At 41.3% G+C, this 19,095-nt stretch overlaps 1 protein-coding gene across 3 annotated transcripts; it reads right to left on the bottom strand.

Annotated features, from left to right (window-relative positions):
- Positions 1 to 10,366: 10,366 nt before the first annotated feature.
- CTLA4 (cytotoxic T-lymphocyte associated protein 4) lies at positions 10,367 to 16,592 on the bottom strand. Of its 3 annotated transcripts, none has more exons than XM_032354937.1 (4): positions 16,331 to 16,592; positions 13,430 to 13,777; positions 12,856 to 12,965; positions 10,367 to 11,560 (listed from the first exon to the last, which is right to left on the bottom strand). In XM_032354937.1, exons 1-4 carry the CDS (start codon positions 16,437 to 16,439, stop codon positions 11,456 to 11,458), a joined length of 672 nt encoding a protein of 223 aa, XP_032210828.1. In that variant the 5' UTR covers positions 16,440 to 16,592; the 3' UTR covers positions 10,367 to 11,455. The 3 variants fall into 3 exon arrangements, with proteins under 3 accessions (XP_032210828.1, XP_032210829.1, XP_032210831.1); XM_032354938.1 differs by lacking the exon at positions 16,331 to 16,592 and adding an exon at positions 15,465 to 16,324; XM_032354940.1 differs by lacking the exon at positions 12,856 to 12,965 and having other exon boundaries at positions 11,493 to 11,560.
- Positions 16,593 to 19,095: the final 2,503 nt, after the last annotated feature.

The raw sequence follows: 19,095 nt of genomic DNA, 5'->3' as shown, positions 1-19,095 counted from the left end.
AGGATCCCATTCTTTTTTAAAAAAAAATATTTTATTTATTTATTTTTGAGAGAAAGAGAGAGAACATGTGCACACAAGGGGGTGGGGAGGGGCAGAGGGAAAAGCAGGCTCCCCACTGAGAAAGGAGCCCTATGTGGGGACTTGATCCCAGGACCCTGAGATCATAACTGAAGCCCAAGGCAGACATATAACCCAATTGAGGCATCCAGGCACCCTCAAAGGGTCCTCTTCTAACTAAAACAACTGAATACTCTGCTTTGAAACCACCATTTGGAAAACACCTAGGCACCACCCCAGGTTGTCCCTCTATGAGCGACACATTCCTCCTCCCCAGGTCATCCATCAAGGAAGCATGTAGGTTTCTGCCCACTTCCTTCTCAGTGAAACCCTTCCTCTGGCATGTGCCACAAGATAGGACTGCTTGCAATCACTTGAGGAACCTGTTAATGTAATTTTGTGCTTGAGGTTTGTTCTTAAAAGATATAGAATTCCAGAATACAGTTTATTCTTATATTGTTTCCTGGGAAGCAGGTTGCAGGTTCTTAGCTAGTCTGTAAATGATGTCCAGCATTTTGAAGGTTTCTCTTTGTATTGATCATAGGTTCATTCAATGGCTTAGCCCCTTTTTTATATTCGATCAGGTACTCATTCCACTAGAGATATTCACTGAAAACCTACTCTTTGCCAGTGACTATTAGTGTGTCCAGGCTGTTACAGATGAAAAAAGGGGCACAATGAAAAGAAAATGTTTCAAGACCCTAACACCACCACGGACAAATACATTAATGGCATATAAATCCCTGACTATTATAACTGATCTTTGTATAAGCCATTTTCCATTTCCAGTCTAACTTTGGGTCTCTATTCTCTTAAGTTCCTATCTTTTAAGTTACTGAGCCAAATCAAATCACAGCACCCAGGTCTAATTTGTGCAGTGGCAGACTACTCTGGGGGATTGCCTTGTACTTCCTACAGACCATGCTCTGTGCATATCCCCCAGATTTACTCAATTTGAGCAACATCATGTACTGTTTTCTCATCCCTGAGTCTTTTTTGCTGAGATACTTGCACACAGCTAGACATTTATGACCTGGCATTTCTACCATTTCTTTTTCCTCCCAGGTGTCCTTCTCTACACTTGTTCTTAATTGAAATGCATCTTGTTTGTATCTGAAAATGTCTGCAGTTTATCAAGGTTACCCTGAATTCTAGTGTGAGCTCTGTAGGCTCTCACACCAAAGGGACCTTGGAGATAGTAGTCCGACCAACTCCCATGATCTACACACACAAGGACAGTTCCAAGGATACGTGATGTATCGATTAGGATCTCAGTGTTAAACAGAATTTGCTTCTGATGTTTCACCAAAAGAAACTGGAATAAAGGGATTGCTTACGGAGTTGTGGACAGGGTTAAGGGAAAATAGCAGATGCTGAGATCCCCAACAACCAGCAATAACAAAAATTCTTTATTTTCCCTAGGGCTTAAGGAAAAAGGGCAAAAATAGTCACCAGAGCTCAGTGAGAGTAGGAAACAAGGAAGAGCTTCCCAACCAGAGCTGTAGTCCAGGAAGGACACAACAATTATTCTAGATGCTCTGTCAAAGTGGGGATCACTAAGAGAAATACCCCAGTCACTCCCATCACCAGCTGATGCCTTCCCTCATTCAAAAACCAGAAAGCAAGGAAGGCAGGTGATGTGGTCCATTCAGGTCAGCTTCTCTCCACATAGATCTGGAGAATAACCAGTGGATATAGTGAATTCAATCACCCAACATCTCCATTAAAGATGAGCATCTCCATTTGAACCGTATATGCCTTATTATGAAGTTCCATTGGCTGAACAAATATTTGTCGAAGGGGAAATGAAGGAAAGGTGAAAGAAGACAAACAGGAAAAATGTAGAACTTTCCAGTGCCAGGTACTGTACCAAGTATTATGAGGTCATGAAGAGATCATAAAAGCACTCTGTAGAAATATACCATGTATGTATATCACTATGTAATATACTGGGAATTCATTCTATATGTGGAGAGATAAGAATATTAATGTATGAAAGCTTAATTACGGGAGTTAAGCAACAATTACATCAAAAATTACATCAGTACAAACAGCATAGAATGAGCACCAGGAATGGGACTGGAACAACCTGGTGACTATCAAACAGCATCTAACCCAGAAATGGCTTTAGGTGACCTCAAACCTGCTGAGCAGAGCCAAGAGCAGAACCCATGCCTCCCAACCCTCTAAATAAGGACAACTCGCCCCCTTGCCCTTGACAGTTCATTTTTCAGGGCTCCATAGACATTTCCTTGGGAACAGGGTTCCAAAGTACAGATGTGGTTCTTCACCCCACAGGACTCCAGGGGCTCACCTTACCCAGCCTCCCTGCTTTAGGCCAGGAAATACTGATATTCTCTTTTCTCAAACAAAGTGATTTTTCTGCACTCATCTTCATGATTCTGTGGAAAAGCCAGTGACCAGTATTTTTAAGGGACACAGACGTATAAATCTAGGCACAGAAATACCTTCAAACAATAGAATATAACCAAAGTAAGGCTAACCTTATACTCTACACTTTCATCTCTCTTATCACTTTTGAATATGTTAAGACTCACTGTGGGTGATTATATTTACTTTCTTAACTATCTGCCTCTTAGAAACATGTAGTATTTAATAGAAGTATTAACAGAGAGGTCTTTTTGTTCAAGGAAAAAGCAAATGATTTTCTTAACGTTGCGCATGCTTTTGACCTTGAAGGGAATAGGCATCAAGTTTGGCTTTACGTTGCTGTGTGGTTTTCAATAAGGTTTCTGTTATGTTCTGTAAACAGAAAAACTGCATTTATCTCATTTAATAACTATAAATTTCCACAGATGTTCACAAAATACTGTATAGTCTAGTGAATAAAGATTTTGCCACATGTTTTCCAACTCATGACTTAAAATTGTGTTTCTATCACATTCTTTTTTATTAAAAATTTCCATTGACTTTTTTTTCCAGAGAGTATGATTATAAAATAATTCTCTCAGTTTCACTAGGCATAAATACATCTAATTTGCAGAAATTTGTAGATTAGGCAGCCAAGTCAGAGATAGTTCAGCTGTGACTGAATAAAGGTGTTAGGATGGTTGTCAAAAGTCAAATTCATGCAGACTGCTTCGATCCCAGTGTATATAATGCACCAAAGAAGACACATTTCTGAGGGTAGAGCTGTGGACTCCACTTCCAAAGCAGCCATGAAATTCTTCATATGTCTGTCTATGCCCACAAATGCAGGCTTGTTCTCCTCCTACCCAAGTCAGTGCCAAGATGCTAAAGGCACACCTGAACTAACTTGAACTCAAATCCATCTCTGCCACTTATTGTGATGAAACCTTGAGCAAGTTTTTTAACAAAAGTAGAAATCCTATCTTTCTATCTAAAGTTGAGGTAGACAGATATAAGAAGGACTCTCTCCCATTGCCCACAGCAAGCTCAATCTAGAAAAGACACAAGTGTTGATACTGTAGAGAAGTGAGAGCTAAAAGGGGAAGGACTAGTATGGTGAGGGTAACCAGTGTGAGGAAGGCTTTACAAAGGAAGGAACATCAGAGCTGGGTTTTGGAAAAGGGAGAAGAGGCTACAAACCCTGTAGTTACCCATGACATCTTGAATGCCATGTGTCATGACCGCGATTCCTTGGGGAAATGTGCTGAAAAGGATTCTGAGGTTGTATGTGGGATCAGCAGTGTAGGGTTAATCCCAGACCTAGGTTATGGCCAGGCGTCTAGGCAAGATATCTACAAGAATGTGGTCCTCCTTGACTTATGAAGTTCAACTGCATTCTGGCCTCAGTTTACTTGCTCAGCATGCCAGTTCTCCCTGACACCCTTCCTAGCCCTCCACCCCGAAGCATGGGATCTTGATTTCTGTGCCCTCAAACGTCTGTAGGAGTCTTAATGTAGATCAACTCACCCTCCAGAACAACAATGCCCATCTGGCTTTGAGTATTTCCTACCATATCACTTTGTGCATTGGCACTCATCTGTCAAGTTAGCTTTCATGGCAGTGACACCTACCCGAATGGAGCCTGAACCCATCAGAAGTCTCAGATGTAGTCCATATGTGAGTTGCCTGCCCAGCCAAGAGCTATTTCCTCAACCAGGTCTATTTCCCCAACCCCATGCCCCACCCAATCCTCCCAGCCTTTCCCTTCCCCAGTAGCTGATGTTGATGAGGACCCAGCTGGCCTGACTGGACCCAATCTGCAATATGACCCAATAAAATGTACTTCTCCTGGCTCTGAACCCAAGTCTACATATAGGAAGAAAAATTATGCTAATCCCCCTTCCTATCAAGTGCCCCTGTAGAACACCAGTACGGAGTGCTCTGGGAAGCCCATAAAGCAAATCTAATTCCTTTTTTCATATGATAGCCCTTCACATCTTGAACACATTTCTCATGCCTTTTTGAACCATCTCCTCAAGCACAGATTACAAATGCTATAAACACTCAAATTGGCACAAGTATGGTCCATGCTACTTAGCTTTGTATAGGCTTAAAGCGTTCAGTAGTTCCTTTGCGAAGTTCCCTGACACTGCTCTCCCATAAGGAATTTTCACCCCTGTGCAGTGCCTCCTCCCACACTACACACATCTGCCTGCATGACCATCCATCCAGAGTAGAACAATTGCTTTTAATGCCCATTCCTGGCAGAAAAAATCTCTTTCTGTTTCTGGGTCCAGGTGTTCCCACACATTGACTTCTGGTAGAAATGATGTAGCTACCTCCATCACAACCTTGGCTGGATAGTGCCCTTGTTTTAACATGGGCTTCTCTTAGTCTTCCACGTGGCCGGTGGCTTTGGGCCCTGCCCTATAATTTTGATCCCACAATATTGGTCCACTTTATTTGCTATCTGGGGTGATGGGGGGTAGATCCTTAGGTCTCTGTCTTCTCTTTCTTTTTTTTTAATTAACATATAATGTATTATTTGTTTCAAAGGTATAGATATTCTGCTTTTGTTCTCTATTTTCCTCAAGGGCTTTGTTGCTATTTTCCAGCATCCTTCAACCTCAATTCAGAGATACTCCCTTTTCTTTACTTCTACTGTGCAACCTCCCCTTCTGCTCCAGACTGCTGATTATTCTTTCAGAAACTAGCCCCATTCCAAGAGTCCTAGAGATACACACAAAGTAGGTCCTGCTGACTTACACTGGTTATTACTTTCTATGACCAGACTGTTTTGAAGGCAGAATGACCCCATTTGTGGGGAGCATACTACAGGTTACATGAGGATCATCTCTTCCCAAGGGATGTAGGAATAGTTTTCACTTTCCCCATCTCCAAGAGAGAAGCTATAACCCCTGAGACCAGCCAGCAATATGGCTGCACTTAACTTCAGCACGAATGAATGGGATATCAGCTACTGCTACAACTGTGGATTGAAACCAGAGGTCCACTGTGAAACGTCTTCAACTTCCTGTTTTCCTCTTGTTTTCGTTACAACCCAACTGCTACAACTAATCTCATACTGAGCTCCTTCAAAAAACCTTTAAAAACATTTGTCCAAGAGTATTTACTTATTCTGACACACATTTGTAGCCCCCATGATACATACTTCACTTGTGAAGCACTCCAATCCCCCATTGACTTGTCATTTTGCCTTCTTCCTTTTGCAGGTAACCTCCAGAATTAAGGTATGGTCATTTGAAAAGAAAGTGCACTTTGGAATCCAACATCATTTCTAATGCTGACTCTTACTAGATGTGTGGCTTTAGGCAAATAATACAACCTTTTTGAACCTCAGTTTTCTCATCTGTAAAGTGAGGATGATGGCAATCCCTCTTCTGCAGGGATATTGTAAGAATTGCTTTAGCTAACGTATTTCCATGCAGTGTGAAAGTCTTCACAGGTTGGTTTCTCTTCCCTCTTCACTCAGAATAAGGATCTCATGAACCATATCCACTATGGCAGCTTTCTCCACAGGAGAGCAATACTAGAGAATGCTGTTCTTCATTCACAAATCCAAACTTCCTGTCTTCGAAGTCCAGTCATAGTCAGTGGTAACTTTGATGTGTCAGGGGGAAAAAAATATTTAGAGGAAACTAGAGATCTTGTCTGTGTTGCAAGTTAACTACCAAGAAGGAAAGCAAGATTCATTTTCAACAAGTTGAAAAAATATATAAGCTAACAGCTGGATGACTGCAGCACGGACAAAGATATGGTCAAGGTAAAGCAAGAAGAAAAAGGAAACGTCCTTGGAAAAATGCTGTTCATGAGAAATCATTTGTGATGCTTTCTAAAATCTGAAATGTCTTCCTGAAACACTTCCTACAATCCCTCCCTGAGAGAGGCTCCTCTTTTTGTTTGAATTGATAATATTCTTTTGTGGAACTAGTATCATGTTTTTAAAACACTGTTGGTTGCTATGGCGACTGATTGTGTGTGATAAAAAGAGCACATATCATTTCAGAGTAGTTACATGACTTCCCGCAGAATTTGGAAGCTTTCTCAGCATATTGCTGGCATTGCTGCCTGACTCTTGGCAGTTTGTTTTCTGTTTTCCTCTGCAACATTCTTCTATAGTTTTGCTGAGGACAGGCTGCATCACCTGAGACTTTCTTATTAGTGCCTCAGAAAGTTAAGGGAGAGTTAGAGAAGATACAGTTGACAATTGGCCAGGAACAATGGTAATGATCACCTAGAGCATCTGGGGTGAAAGTGGGAAGAAAAGCAGGTCTTCTAGCGTAGCCTGTAATGGTGACAGTGACATTCCAGAAGTATCCTGAAAAGGAACCCATAGGCAGAAAGCTTCATAGGGTCACCCACTGCACACAGTCCTGATGTGAAAATGTAAGGACCTGATTCTCAGCCTAGTTCAAACCCTGTCTTCCTCTGAGAACTTGGACAAGTTTCATAATGTCTCTGAGCCTCATTTTCTTATAAAATGTAAAAATAATTTCCAAGTCCCTTCTTCAGTCTTAATCGTCTGTGATGGTAGGATTGTGAGTTAGATCAGAGCTTCTGTAAGTATGATCCAAAGACTTACTGGACAATTTAAATCCCCAGGTCTTGCCTCCAATCTTATAAATGAGAAGCTGTGGGTCTGAGGCTCCTCAATTTGCATTTTTTCCAAATGCTCCAAATAATGACTGGACATAATAAATCCAAGAATAGCTATAATGGAGTATACCCGGGAAAGCAAAGATATCCCAGAAGGGTCTGAATGTCAGACTTCTGACCATATAGACCAGAGGCAGTTGGATTCTTCAGACAAATTGTTTAGAAAATTAATGGCTGCCCCCTTTGTGAGACTCATTAGCTCCAGCAACACTGAGTATCAGCCCCACACACACCCCAAATGCAAACAGGAGAATGAGAGAGTGTGCTAGAATGGAAACAGCAGCCATTCTCTGGCTGTTCCTGCCCAGACACTTCTAGGGAGGGTCTCCAGAACATGTTTTATTCACACCACATTAGATATATTAACTTTCTTGCTGATAGGGTTGTCAGTCAAATATAAGGCATCCTGTTTTTTGGGTTTTGTGGTTTTCTTGTTTAGGGGGTTAGCAGGCTGAATCTGGCAAACCTACCTACAGATTGCTATCCCAGCCTGCAGGCAACATCACGTAAAGGAGAAAGGGAAAAAACCTTGCCTCTCTTTACCAATAAGGTGTGTCATCTTTCTGGTCTGATCAGAAAAATTGACCTAAAATAAGCAAAACAAGGCCCCCTCGCAAGGCACCCCAGTCACATATCTAACCAGGTGCAAAAGAGAAGTGAGGCAATCGGAATTAACTTTCCATAAAAACCATTTTCTCTTTTGCTTTGAGATCTCCCAAAACAATAACTTAAGTTTATAAACTCTAAACTTCTTAGCTGGCTTTGCTCCGATTAACAACCCAGTGACATCAACGTTTTGCAAGTAAATTCGGTATCCACTGTGAAGGTGGAAGAAACCTCAGCCTCGGTATAAAAATACAGTCAGTTCTAGCAACAACCTACAGCTTAAAAAGAGAGAGAAAGGGAGTAACAATGAGAATTCATCTCCTTTCCCCTCTCAAAAAGAAATTTAAAAAGGAAAAAAGATTGGAAGACTGGATTGAGATAAAAGTAAAATGTGTGAAGCAGGGTAGCCAGCTGGATCTCACATTCCAGAGTCTTGAAGGTTTAAGCCAAGTGATACGCTGCCCCACACATAGTTCTGCTGGTCACATGGGAAAGACATTTGACTGAGACCAAGAAAACACAGCCAGGTTCTACAGAGAAAACCGTCCCAGATGTCCTAGCTCCCCAACTTTTCAATACATTGATTTGAACTTCTTTCGTGTGCCTAAAGCTGTGATGATTCCTATTTTGGAGAAGTTCCCACTGAATCTAGGAAGAAAAGACATGCACATTTGAAATTATTAGGGATGAAACCAAGTATAGCTGTGAAACAGAAGGGGAGAGATCAACGTGGGCTTGAAGTGTCAGTGGATCTGATGCTGGATACAGAATTTGAGATGAGTCTTGTTGGATGTGAAAATGAGGGCTAAAGATATTTGGGGCTGAGAAATAGGGAAACACAAGTAGCAGAAATGAGAGTGCCATGTTGGAAGAAGGGAGGTGAGCAAAAGTATGTGTGGGGAACTGGTAGGAGTAGGTGCTGACCGAGACACCACTGGTAGTTCTACCATGTTCCCTTTGTCATCCACATTCCTACCTGAGACGGTGGTGCCGGGGAGAAGGGTTATGGTGCCCAGCCTTGCTTTCCATGGTGAACTAAGCCATATTGAGATGAGTGGAGTCTTTGGGCTTCCCCAGAACCCTGATGCCAGAGTTGGAGATAGTGATGAAGGTTGACATGCCAAGAAAAAGTCACTCCTCTGATCTGGGGGCAGTGAATCTCTCTGATTATTCCAAGTAACAGATCTACCCTCATAAAGAAAATGGGGATCAGAAAAGGCTTTCATTTGGTACCCAGAAACCTCCCCAATTTGCTTTCTTCCCTCTGAGCAGAAGACCCAGGTCACAGTCTTTCTTGCCGTTTTCCTCTGCCACAGTAGAAACATTTTAGGAAGGATTACATTTTTTCAAAATTGATAATGAGTAGAGAAGTCAGTGCTTAACCTCATAGCTAATGGTAGAGTTTCAGGTAATGGTAAAGGAGATATTAAGCTTATTTAAAGTAGTCCATTGTCTAATGATGTCTGAAAGATATGTGAAAGGTCCTTTATCTAAGGCCCTCCCTGTCATTGAAATTTGCCATCAACTGTGGAAAAGAATTATCTCTGTAAATACATAAAAAATAGAAATAATAACACATCACCCATTTGGGGCTCCTAAATTGTGTGTTTCTTCATGGCTTTTTATCAAAGGTCAAGAGAGCAAGAGGTACAGTCTTCAACATAGTAGGAGCTCATTCTAAGCCTTTGTGATTACTGTATTTTTCAAAGACATATTCATTTTTATTTTAAAAATCTTTATGGAATGCTCACTTTGTGCTGTCTCATTTGTCTGTTAGCACCTGCAGGAAAAAAGGGAGAGAGAGAGAGAGTACTATAGTGAGCAGGAGAGAGGGGAGGCTGCCTACACAGTGACTGTCAAAATTTGATGGGTATAAGAAGTGCTGGGGTACTTGTTGGGAGAGGAAACTCCTGGCCCCATCACCCAAAGCTTCTGATTCAGTCCATCTGAGGTTAAGCACCTGAATCAACATTTTTGGTAGGTGACTCAGTTGATTCAGTTATAGGTGGTGCCTGGCCATGCTGAGAAGCATTACACAAGACAATGGCAGGATGTAGAAGTCAAGAATAAGAAAACTTAAAAGGAATTCAAGTAGACTGAGGCCACACATTGGTTAACCAAGAATCACAGAGAGCTCAGTGGGCCAGGCCCAGGTCTGCCAACTGATAGCATCACAGGGACCACAGGTATATGTTTTCCCTCATGCGTGAAATAGTCCATTCAGAAGCCACAAAGGAAAGCTCCATTTACTATGGAAGCAGATCAAAATGTTCGCAAGGAACATGACTGACAATACAGGAGTTGCCATAGCAACTGTGTGAGTTGAGTTGAGAAATTTATAGGCAAGAAAGAGGAGATGAAGAACTTTTGCTAGAGCTAATGTGTGACTTGTAAAGGCCTTATGCTGTTATTTGTAGTAATCTGCTTTATATTTAAAATAGTTGGGAAGAAACCAAAAGGACAGAGGAGGAGTTCCTTCCAAGAATGGCTTCCAGGTTATAGCTGGTGGACAACTGACTCATGAAGCGTTATTTGTCTTTTCATCAATCTGTACCAGAATTCCTAATAATGAAGACTTCACCAACTGATGAATGAATAAATTAAAAACAAACTCAAACACAATATTCAAATGCAAGGAAGATAAAGACAACTCTGGAAAATGACCACCACATATTTTTATTTAATTAAAAATATTATACATGTTGTTGCATTTTCATGGAAAATAGTGAATTAAAAAACACCAACAGTGTTAGTTTTCAGAAACCCTCATCACCCTGTTCTGCCACCTGCTGCTGTTTTCTGTCCATGGCATTAACCATGTGTAAGGAATTGAGGCTCTCATGAAACTAGAGCTTCCTTGAAGTTCATACCTACAAGACTCTCAGAATGAGCCATTTACTTGACGATGGTGTTCTATGGAGTTAAATCAGACACACCAGTCTTGACTCCCTTGCAAAGCTTTGAATGGAGCTAACATAAAAGCCCAAAGCACATGCCAATACCAATTCAGCCTAGTGTGGCCACAGGAATCAGCTATGACCTCATCCAGTTCCCAAGTCAGTTACCAAGTGACCTTATATTCTACCTGGTGTATTAGTGTCCTGAGCCCCTCCATAAAACTTCCCCTGAACCTCTGGTAGGAAGACACTGCCATATAGTGTTTATATTAAAACCATCAGCAAATACACAAAAGCACATGTGGCCCCCATGCACAATACTATCAAATAAAAAATATATATTGGTACAATACAACCTTTGGAATCACTGGCTAAAATATAGCCATGTGAGTATTTTTAAAGTCTTCATGTAATTCTACATTTAAGAAAAATAACACAAAAAGTTACCTTGAAAACATCACTTCAACTATAAAGTCTCACATGTAAATACAAAGTGTGTACAATATCTCCTCTTCCTAACTCTCCTTCCTTGTTTTTTCTGGGCTGCACCACTCCCGAACCTATATCCCTGACCAAATCATCATAATGCTGCATCCCCATGTTGCTCCCAAGTGACACTTTTACTAAAATTGGATCTGATGTGACAGAAACATCCTGGCTCTGTTTTCTTGCACCTTTGCTTTGAATCGTAGCACACTTCATTTGGGTTCTGCATCCAGCTTTATATTAAAGAGAGATGAATCACCCCCAAAATATACAAACAAGCAAACATAGCTGGATAGTACAAAGTTTGAATTGCCTCAGCTCTGAGAAATTGGAAAATGTTCTTTCTTCTTCATAATGGTCTCTCAATTGATGGGAATAAAATAAGGCTGAAATTGCTTTTCACATTCTGGCTCTGTTGGGGGCATTTTCACATAGACCCCTGTAGTAAGAGGACTTCTTTTCTTTAGCTGCCAAACACAAAAAGGAACAGTAATTATTATTAAGAAATACAGAAGCCATTTCTAGCCATAATAGGACTCAACAAACAATGGGTCCCTACTCCATTGAAAAAGTGAATGTACACATACAGAATTATAAGCCCCAGGTGATTTTCTTGATTCAGTCATTACAATTCACTTTAAATAAATCACTCAGTGCTACTTATGTAAAATAGCAATCATTTTCCCTGACTGCAAGACAGGAGGAAGACACTTTGAGAAAGCATTAGAAAGGACACCCAAAATACCTATGGTAATTGACTACAACTTATCCATGAGGACAAGACCTTCATAAGATATTAAACTTCAGTTATTCTGTTCTAGAGCTGTATTTCTCATCTCTACTCCTCATAAACTTTTTACTGCTTTTGTCTTACTTAATTTTTTACTTTACTGCCTTAATTCCCAATTTTTATCACCTCCATAATTTGAGATTCTAGTCTACTGGTCTGTGTGGCAGTTTCTAGCAAATGAGGTAGGAAGAATCTACAGCAATACAACAAGTTGATTAGAGGATCTTGGGATCGAGTTGAGGGGAATGAGGCTGTAGGGGAAGAGAGTAAGAGAGCCTGGAAGTAGAAGGTTGTCCTGATAAAGCCAGCCATAGGCAGAGGAGGGCTGAATGAGACCATCAGAAAGAAATCCTGACAGGAGGCCTGATTTTATACCTCCATCTCTCCCAACAACTACACTAAATAAAACTGGCATTCTTATTTACTGGGCTGGAGGGGAAGGCAAAACTTCCCATTTGAGCAGACTGGGTAATGGGGAACCCAGGACAGGACAGTTGCGTGGACAGCTATAGTTGGACAAGGAAGGCACAAGCAGGGTGATACCAAAAGATAACTTCTGGGTGAAATAGGGGGATGTTAAGGGGGAGAGTAAAACCCATCCAGGTGGTCTTCTGTAGCAGTATTTGGCCCAACCTCATCTTATGTTTTAGGGTTATTAAGTACAACTTTCTTGAAGACGAAGAGCAAAACAGCTGCCCCGTGTTGTTCAAATGGTTACTCAAACTGAAACCCTGTTCAGAAGCACACAAACATTCAATGTCAAACACACTCATCTAAAATGTTAGTCATCTTGAAACCTCAAAGGCCAGTACCAAGGGTTCTAGTGCATTCTTTACCACTGTCCTTCCTTTACCACTGTTCTTCATTTATTGCTTCATCTCCAGAAAACTGAACTCAACAGCGTCATTTGGTCAGTTGCTATCACTGAAGACATCCTCACCAAAAGTGGTGTGTTGTCAGCACTGCACTCACCATTTTGCTCAAAGAAATAGCTGTGATAAGGAAACTATAAAAAAACAGCCCCGAACTGACTGCTGCAAGGATCCAGAGGAGGAAATCAGAATCTGGGCAAGGTTCAGGATCTACAACAGAAAACAAAGCAGAGTTTCCATGAGACATTCTTTAAACTTTAAGGCCCTACTCCCTTCACTAGTGAGAAAAGGAAGAGGTTCTGGAAGAGCTTCCAACCTTGGTGTCTACCCCTAAATAGTATTGCTAGGCCATAGGTAAGTCTGGCTGCTGGAGGGCACTTCCCGTAGAATGTCCTATCAGAGGCCCAGGGCCAAACTTCATGATAGTTATCACTCCAGAATGAGTGCCTCAACCTCCAGTAGAAAAAAAACACTAACCCCAACCCATTTTATTTTTAGTCAGAATGCTGAGTGGCCACCCATATTAACCAGACTACCCAGCCTTATGCCAAAGAACTCTTAAAGAATTTCCATAATCCTAAAATGAACCACCTAAAGCTAAGGAACAAAACTGTTTTCATGCTAAGAAGACAGCAATCCAAAAGATGGCAGCTTAGTGATATGGATTTGCTCACCGATGACATAAATCTGGGTTCCATTGCCCATGCCTACATAGTAGGGTGGCGGGTACATGAGCTCCACCTTGCAGATGTAGAGCCCTGTGTCCATGGCCCTCAACCCTTGGATGGTGAGGTTCACTTTGTTTCCACTGGAGGTGCCAGTGCAGGTAGAATCATCTAGGAAGGCCAAGTCATCCTCCACTGTGTATGTCGTGGCACAGACTTCAGTCATCTGGCTGCCGGCCTGCCGTAGCACTGTCACCCGGACCTCGGCAGCATTGCCTGAAGACCCATACTCACACACAAAGCTGGCAACACCTCGGCTGCTGGCCAGAACCACTGCAGGCTGGGCCACATGCATCCCTAATAAGAGAAAATTAGAGGGAACTCAGTGAACCAATGCTCACCTACCACCAGGCTCAAGCAAAATCTCCAGCTAACCAAAGCTGATCTTTGATGGGCACTTCACCTTTCCACTTTTTCCATCTTCACCTTTCAGCCCTTCTCTTCCTTCAACAAACACTCCCCAACCATTTCCTTCTCCCCCATCCCATGCCCTCCATCTCTTAGCTGTCTTCCAGCTAATCTCCATCAAGTGTTCACATTTTGGATAAGAGTTTCCTGTATCAGGAAAAACATTGATGTGACAAACTGAAGGGCTTGGTCCTACCATGAAATACGTGATTTGGGGCAAGTCATGCCTTCCCTGTAGCCTTCATTTTCCCTCACAAGCAGTTAAGAGGGGATTAGGTCAGATGATAACAGAGTGCCTTCCACCTCTGGTATTCTAAGGTTAAAATAGAACTGTAGGAACTATAATGAGCAGTAGGAGAAATTTTGGAGGTTGAGGTACAGAATCTTGCCTTATTTCTCAGTACATAACTTATAAACTTCTGCTTATATTTACTTGGTCATGTACCTCTATCTGTCACAGTGGCTGAACCCTGGATCACTGTGCCAGCCAACACATTCCCTAGCATTATTATCAGAGAGAGGGATGCTGCTAGATGAAGGAAGCCACAGAGTAGAGGGCACCAGGTCGTTTCCTCTGTAGGCTGAGGCAACCCTGCTGTTAACTTCTGTGGGCTTCCCCTGCCACAGCCACCACCTCTTCCGCCAGTCTCTCTCCTTCACTCAAACATGCTAATGCTCCTTTGTTCTTTCTCCTTCTGGCTTTTACAGGACAAGGGAGGCTAGCTCTCCATTGAAAAAGACTTGTGTCATCTACAAAATGGTAGCTTCATGTCAAATTACCTTCCTATAACTAACTTGTCCCCTTTCTAGTCAACCACACACCTGACACTCAAAACTTGGAAGAACCAAGTCACTCATTCTGATAAAATCCTTTGATATCTTACACACCATTGATTGCAAAAACAAATAAACTAAGTGGCATTTACATCCTCCATGATCCGATCCCAACCTATCACTCCAGTCTGAGTTTCTAGGACACGTCCTCCTGTGTATAAATCACTCTACAGAAATAACTCTATCAGTAGTCCTTTTTCCCAAGTACATGGACTGAGCAACATCTGTCCTCAGAAGAAAGAATAGAATGATAGCAGCCATTGCTATGGTTAATCCAGCAGCCCTGGCTGACTAGGTAATAGTCTTCTTCTACAACCCTCATCCCTGTCTATCAGAGCAACTTTGCACTGTTGTAACTCCATTGTGGTATTTAATCAAGTTCTACCCAGTATTAAAGTTTTTTGTGTACTAATCATACCTCTTGCAGCTTCTGTCTTTGGCTTATAAACTCCTGGGAGCCACCATTAGAACCTACCCACATGAGCACTCAATAATCTTTATTGTACTGACATTAAGCCCAAAGACAATTTTTCTGCCTTCCCCCAGGCAAATTCTCAGTTATCACCAGTAAATCTGGTCACACTCATTTTTCAGTGGAAGAATCTCAGTTATAGGTTGAGATAAATTTTCTACGAAGGAAAGGTAATTGTTTCTAAGAGTATTTAATCTTTACATGTTCAAAATATGTAGAATAGGAAAATGCACATGAGTCGTTCTTATCTGGTAATAATTTATCAAATACCTTTTGAGCACCCAAGTATTTCATATAAACCACATGGTTTCTTAACTGAGACAGTCTAGAGAGAAATAAAGTTGAAATTCAGTGAAAATGTTCACCATTTTATGTTTTAAAGCAAACCCGGTATTAACCTCTAAAGAGCTTTATTTCACTGAAAACTGGGGAATCTGCATCCAAAGTCCACAAATAGGTCAGGTGGCAATTAAGTATCTTGTGCCAAATAGACTGATGGTTTTCATTGCTTTTTCTTTCTTTCTTTCTCTCCCCGCCTTTTTGATTTACAATTTCAAACTGCTATCATTTTTAAAAGTAATTAACTAACTAGTTTATAGAATTGACTGAGGACCTTAAAACTTTGAATTGAGTAAAGAAGGTTTAAATTTTAAACAAGCTGATTTGTTTATAAAGTGAAGATCTTAAAATCTTAAATAAGGTAGGAAAGAAGCTTAATATGATTTGCTTAAATCCATCTTTTTAAAAAAGGAAATTTTGAGTTCACCCTGATTCCAAGCTTAAATACATTAGGAGCTACGGATATCTTTCCTCTCTTAAATTGCTTAACTTTACAGTATTTTCTTCCAATCTGACAGAAGTGTCTGAAATTGCTCATCTACCAAACCAACTCAGATATATTCATTAAGCTCCTAGTCAATGCCTGGCACTCCACTATGAGCCTTATCTCTGCTTATTTGCTGCTGCCAGATGTCTCCTGCCTGCCTTGGAATACAGAACCATCCAACCCAGGAGACTGGAGTTTTACCTTTAGCTTCTGGCTTTGTTATAAATCACTGTCCTTGACTGCTAAAAGAAATGAAACGCAGGTGGGAGAAACACCTCCTCCACCTTCATCCTGCAAAAGCCTCACTCACCTTTGGAGAAGACGGGGATAAATAGAAGAGAAAACAGAGCGGTGCAGGGCCAGGTCCTAGAAGACCGGTCCGGCTGAACCCCATGCCTCCGGAATCCGAAACAAGCCATGGCTTTATGGGAGCAAGGTTCAGGTCTTCAGGAAGCAGAGTGAAACCTTTCAGGATCCTGAAGCTTTGATATGTGTTTGAACCCACACAGAATCAAGGACTTTTTATAGCTGGCTTTGATGATTGTATGTACAATACATGTGCACACACAGAAGGCACCTGAATAGAAAGCCTTTTTGTTTTGGTTTTACGAGAAAGGAAGCCGTGGGTTTAGCTGTTACGTCGAAAAGATAACCTCAAACACTCAAAATAAAACTGAACAAAACAAGCCAATCCATGGATGGAAAATGCACTCAATTTGAAACTGAAGCTTCTTATTCACTTTAAGGATAAGTGGAGAGTTGGAGAATTTCCTGGAGTGCAGGAGTCTCCTTAGGTCCCAATTTGTCCAGTTATCTAGGCATCTTTTACCAGCTAATTTACTCCATTCACATCTCTAAAATTGCTAAGCTGCTGGTCTGAGCCTTGACCATGACAGCATTAGTCTGTGGATATTATTAATAAAAGCTCTGCATTCCCCATCCTGGGCAAGTTTAGAAATAAAAGCTTATTTCTCCAAGCTCCATTTAACATTTTGTTAAGAGAAAATACCAAAATCATGAGAAAAGAACAAATTTGCCTGATTTGCAGATTAGGAAATAATTCAGGTATTCTTGAAAGCCTTAACAAAGACAAAACAGGGTTGGAGAAGGTCCAGAAAAAGTCAGCCAAAGGATCCAAGAGATTCAAACCTCCCATAAGAGGATAGACTTGTTTTTCTTTCTAAAGGGAATTTTTCAAGCATAAGATCCAAGACCAAAGGTTAAATATGACTGAAGTTCTTAAATTTATGAAAACTGTAAACAGGACAAGGTTCATCCTATAAGAGAATACTAAACATCGGGGACTACCTCCCTTAATACTAAGGAGTTTTCATATACTTGAATAATGAAAGAGACATTTATTGAGAATCTATGATATGCCAGTGATATGGAATGTGCACTTAGATTGAATGATGACCAGACAAAACATAGTTAATGCCTTAAGGGACTTCCAGAAGACTGACAAGTCTCTGTGAAGAGACAGTTATAGCATGGAATATGGTGTTTCTAGTTCTTTATGGTTTCTCATTGTTCATATAGCCCAACACAGCAGAGAACACTCTATAGAATATGGACCTAAATCCTCTCTTTTTAGCCTGGCTTCTAGCATTTCCTCACATGCTCCCCTCTTCTGCTTGTCCTTTCTCTAACACCCCTCTTTGGTTCTCATCAATTTGACCCATACTGTTTCAGTGCTTGTTTTCTCCCATTACTTTATTTAATCCTCCTTCTGATCCTGCAAGGGTTAACTAACATGACAGCTCCTCCAGGGAGCCTCTCCTAAGGCTGTTTTCTATACTCTCCTAGAACCTTCTATAAGCCTTCAAACCCAGCTGAAATGCCAGCAGCCAAGAGCAACCGAACGAGCTCTTACTAAGGGCCAGACCCCAGACCGGGCACTGAAGATACAAAACTGGAAAATTATGTTCGGGCCCTTGAGAGGAGCCCACAGAAGTAGCAAGGGAAGATAGGTAAGCCTATGATCATGCTAGAGTGGAGAAATGTTGGAACTGAAGTATATCGCACAGCCACAGAGAAGCAGAAGCCATTAGTTCAGCCTGTGAAAGTCAGGAAGGGTTTCTCAGCAAAAGAAATACCTGAGCTTATTATTGAGGACAAGGGCAAGGGGTGGGTATTGAGACAAAAAGAATAGCATGTGCCAAGATTGGAAAGAGCATAAAACATTCATTATTGTCAGAGAACAAGTCTAGTATGGGAACCCACAGTAAGGGTAAGCTGATGTTCTTGGCACTGAGGGCCAATGCACCAAAAGGAGCAAATTAGCAGGGCTGAGTTCACACCCTAGGGAAATTCCCCCTTACACAGGAGCAAAGGTGGGGAGGAAGGCTCAAGGGAGAATAAGTTAGAACCAGAAAAACCAGGAAGGAGGCTATCACAGTACCCCAGGCAATCAAGAATTGGCAAACTTGTGTAAAATGACAAGCAGTAAATATACTAGGCTTTGCAGGTGGTATGGTCCCTGGTGCCACTACTCAACTCTCCTGTTGTAGGGTGAAAACGGTCAAAGAAAATACATCTGTGAATGGACATGATTGTGTTCCAATAAAAAATTATTCACAATATCAATTATAACCCAATAAAAAAAGAACATTTTTACGAAAGCAGGTAGAGGCTGGATTTGACCTGCAGACCATACTTTGCCAATTCCTGATCTAAACTAATGACAACAGTGGTGACAAAGTCCCTAAGGAGACTAATCCAAAAACAGTGAATGGATGGAAAACACCAGATTTATGGCTAGGAGTTACTGTGGAACTGCCAAGAATCATTCAAATGTTTGTCAATAGTATCCCACTCAAGTCTCAAAACAACACAACAAGGCAGGGATAACAGTTTTTCTCGATTTATGAAAGAGAAAACCAAGCCACTGAGACTTGAGATTTATCCAATCCCCCATAGTCAGTGGTAGACCCAGGATTTGAAGCCAGTGATGCTGTTAATCACTACACTAAAGTGAAGACTTTGAGGTCAAAGAGAACTAGATTTGAATCCAAGAGTGAAGACTTGCTAACTGCTGATCTGGGGCACAGAGCCCAAAGTCCTCCAGAAAACTGT

Source organism: Mustela erminea, chromosome 8, assembly GCF_009829155.1.
Source record: "Mustela erminea isolate mMusErm1 chromosome 8, mMusErm1.Pri, whole genome shotgun sequence".
In the NCBI taxonomy this organism is placed as follows: Eukaryota; Metazoa; Chordata; class Mammalia; order Carnivora; family Mustelidae; genus Mustela; species Mustela erminea.
Note: the sequence above shows the minus strand (reverse complement) of the source record. Positions and strands in the feature narration are given on the sequence as shown.

Excerpts from the sequence above, each read along its gene's own strand:
- CTLA4 (XM_032354937.1), bottom strand. The coding sequence starts at position 16,439 with ATGGCTTGTTTCGGATTCCGGAGGCATGGGGTTCAGCCGGACCGGTCT. Across the intron at positions 13,778-16,330 it reads TATCCCCGTCTTCTCCAAAG|GGATGCATGTGGCCCAGCCT; the intron begins GTGAGTGAGGCT and ends TTCTCTTATTAG. Across the intron at positions 12,966-13,429 it reads AACCCAGATTTATGTCATCG|ATCCTGAACCTTGCCCAGAT; the intron begins GTGAGCAAATCC and ends TTTCTGTTGTAG.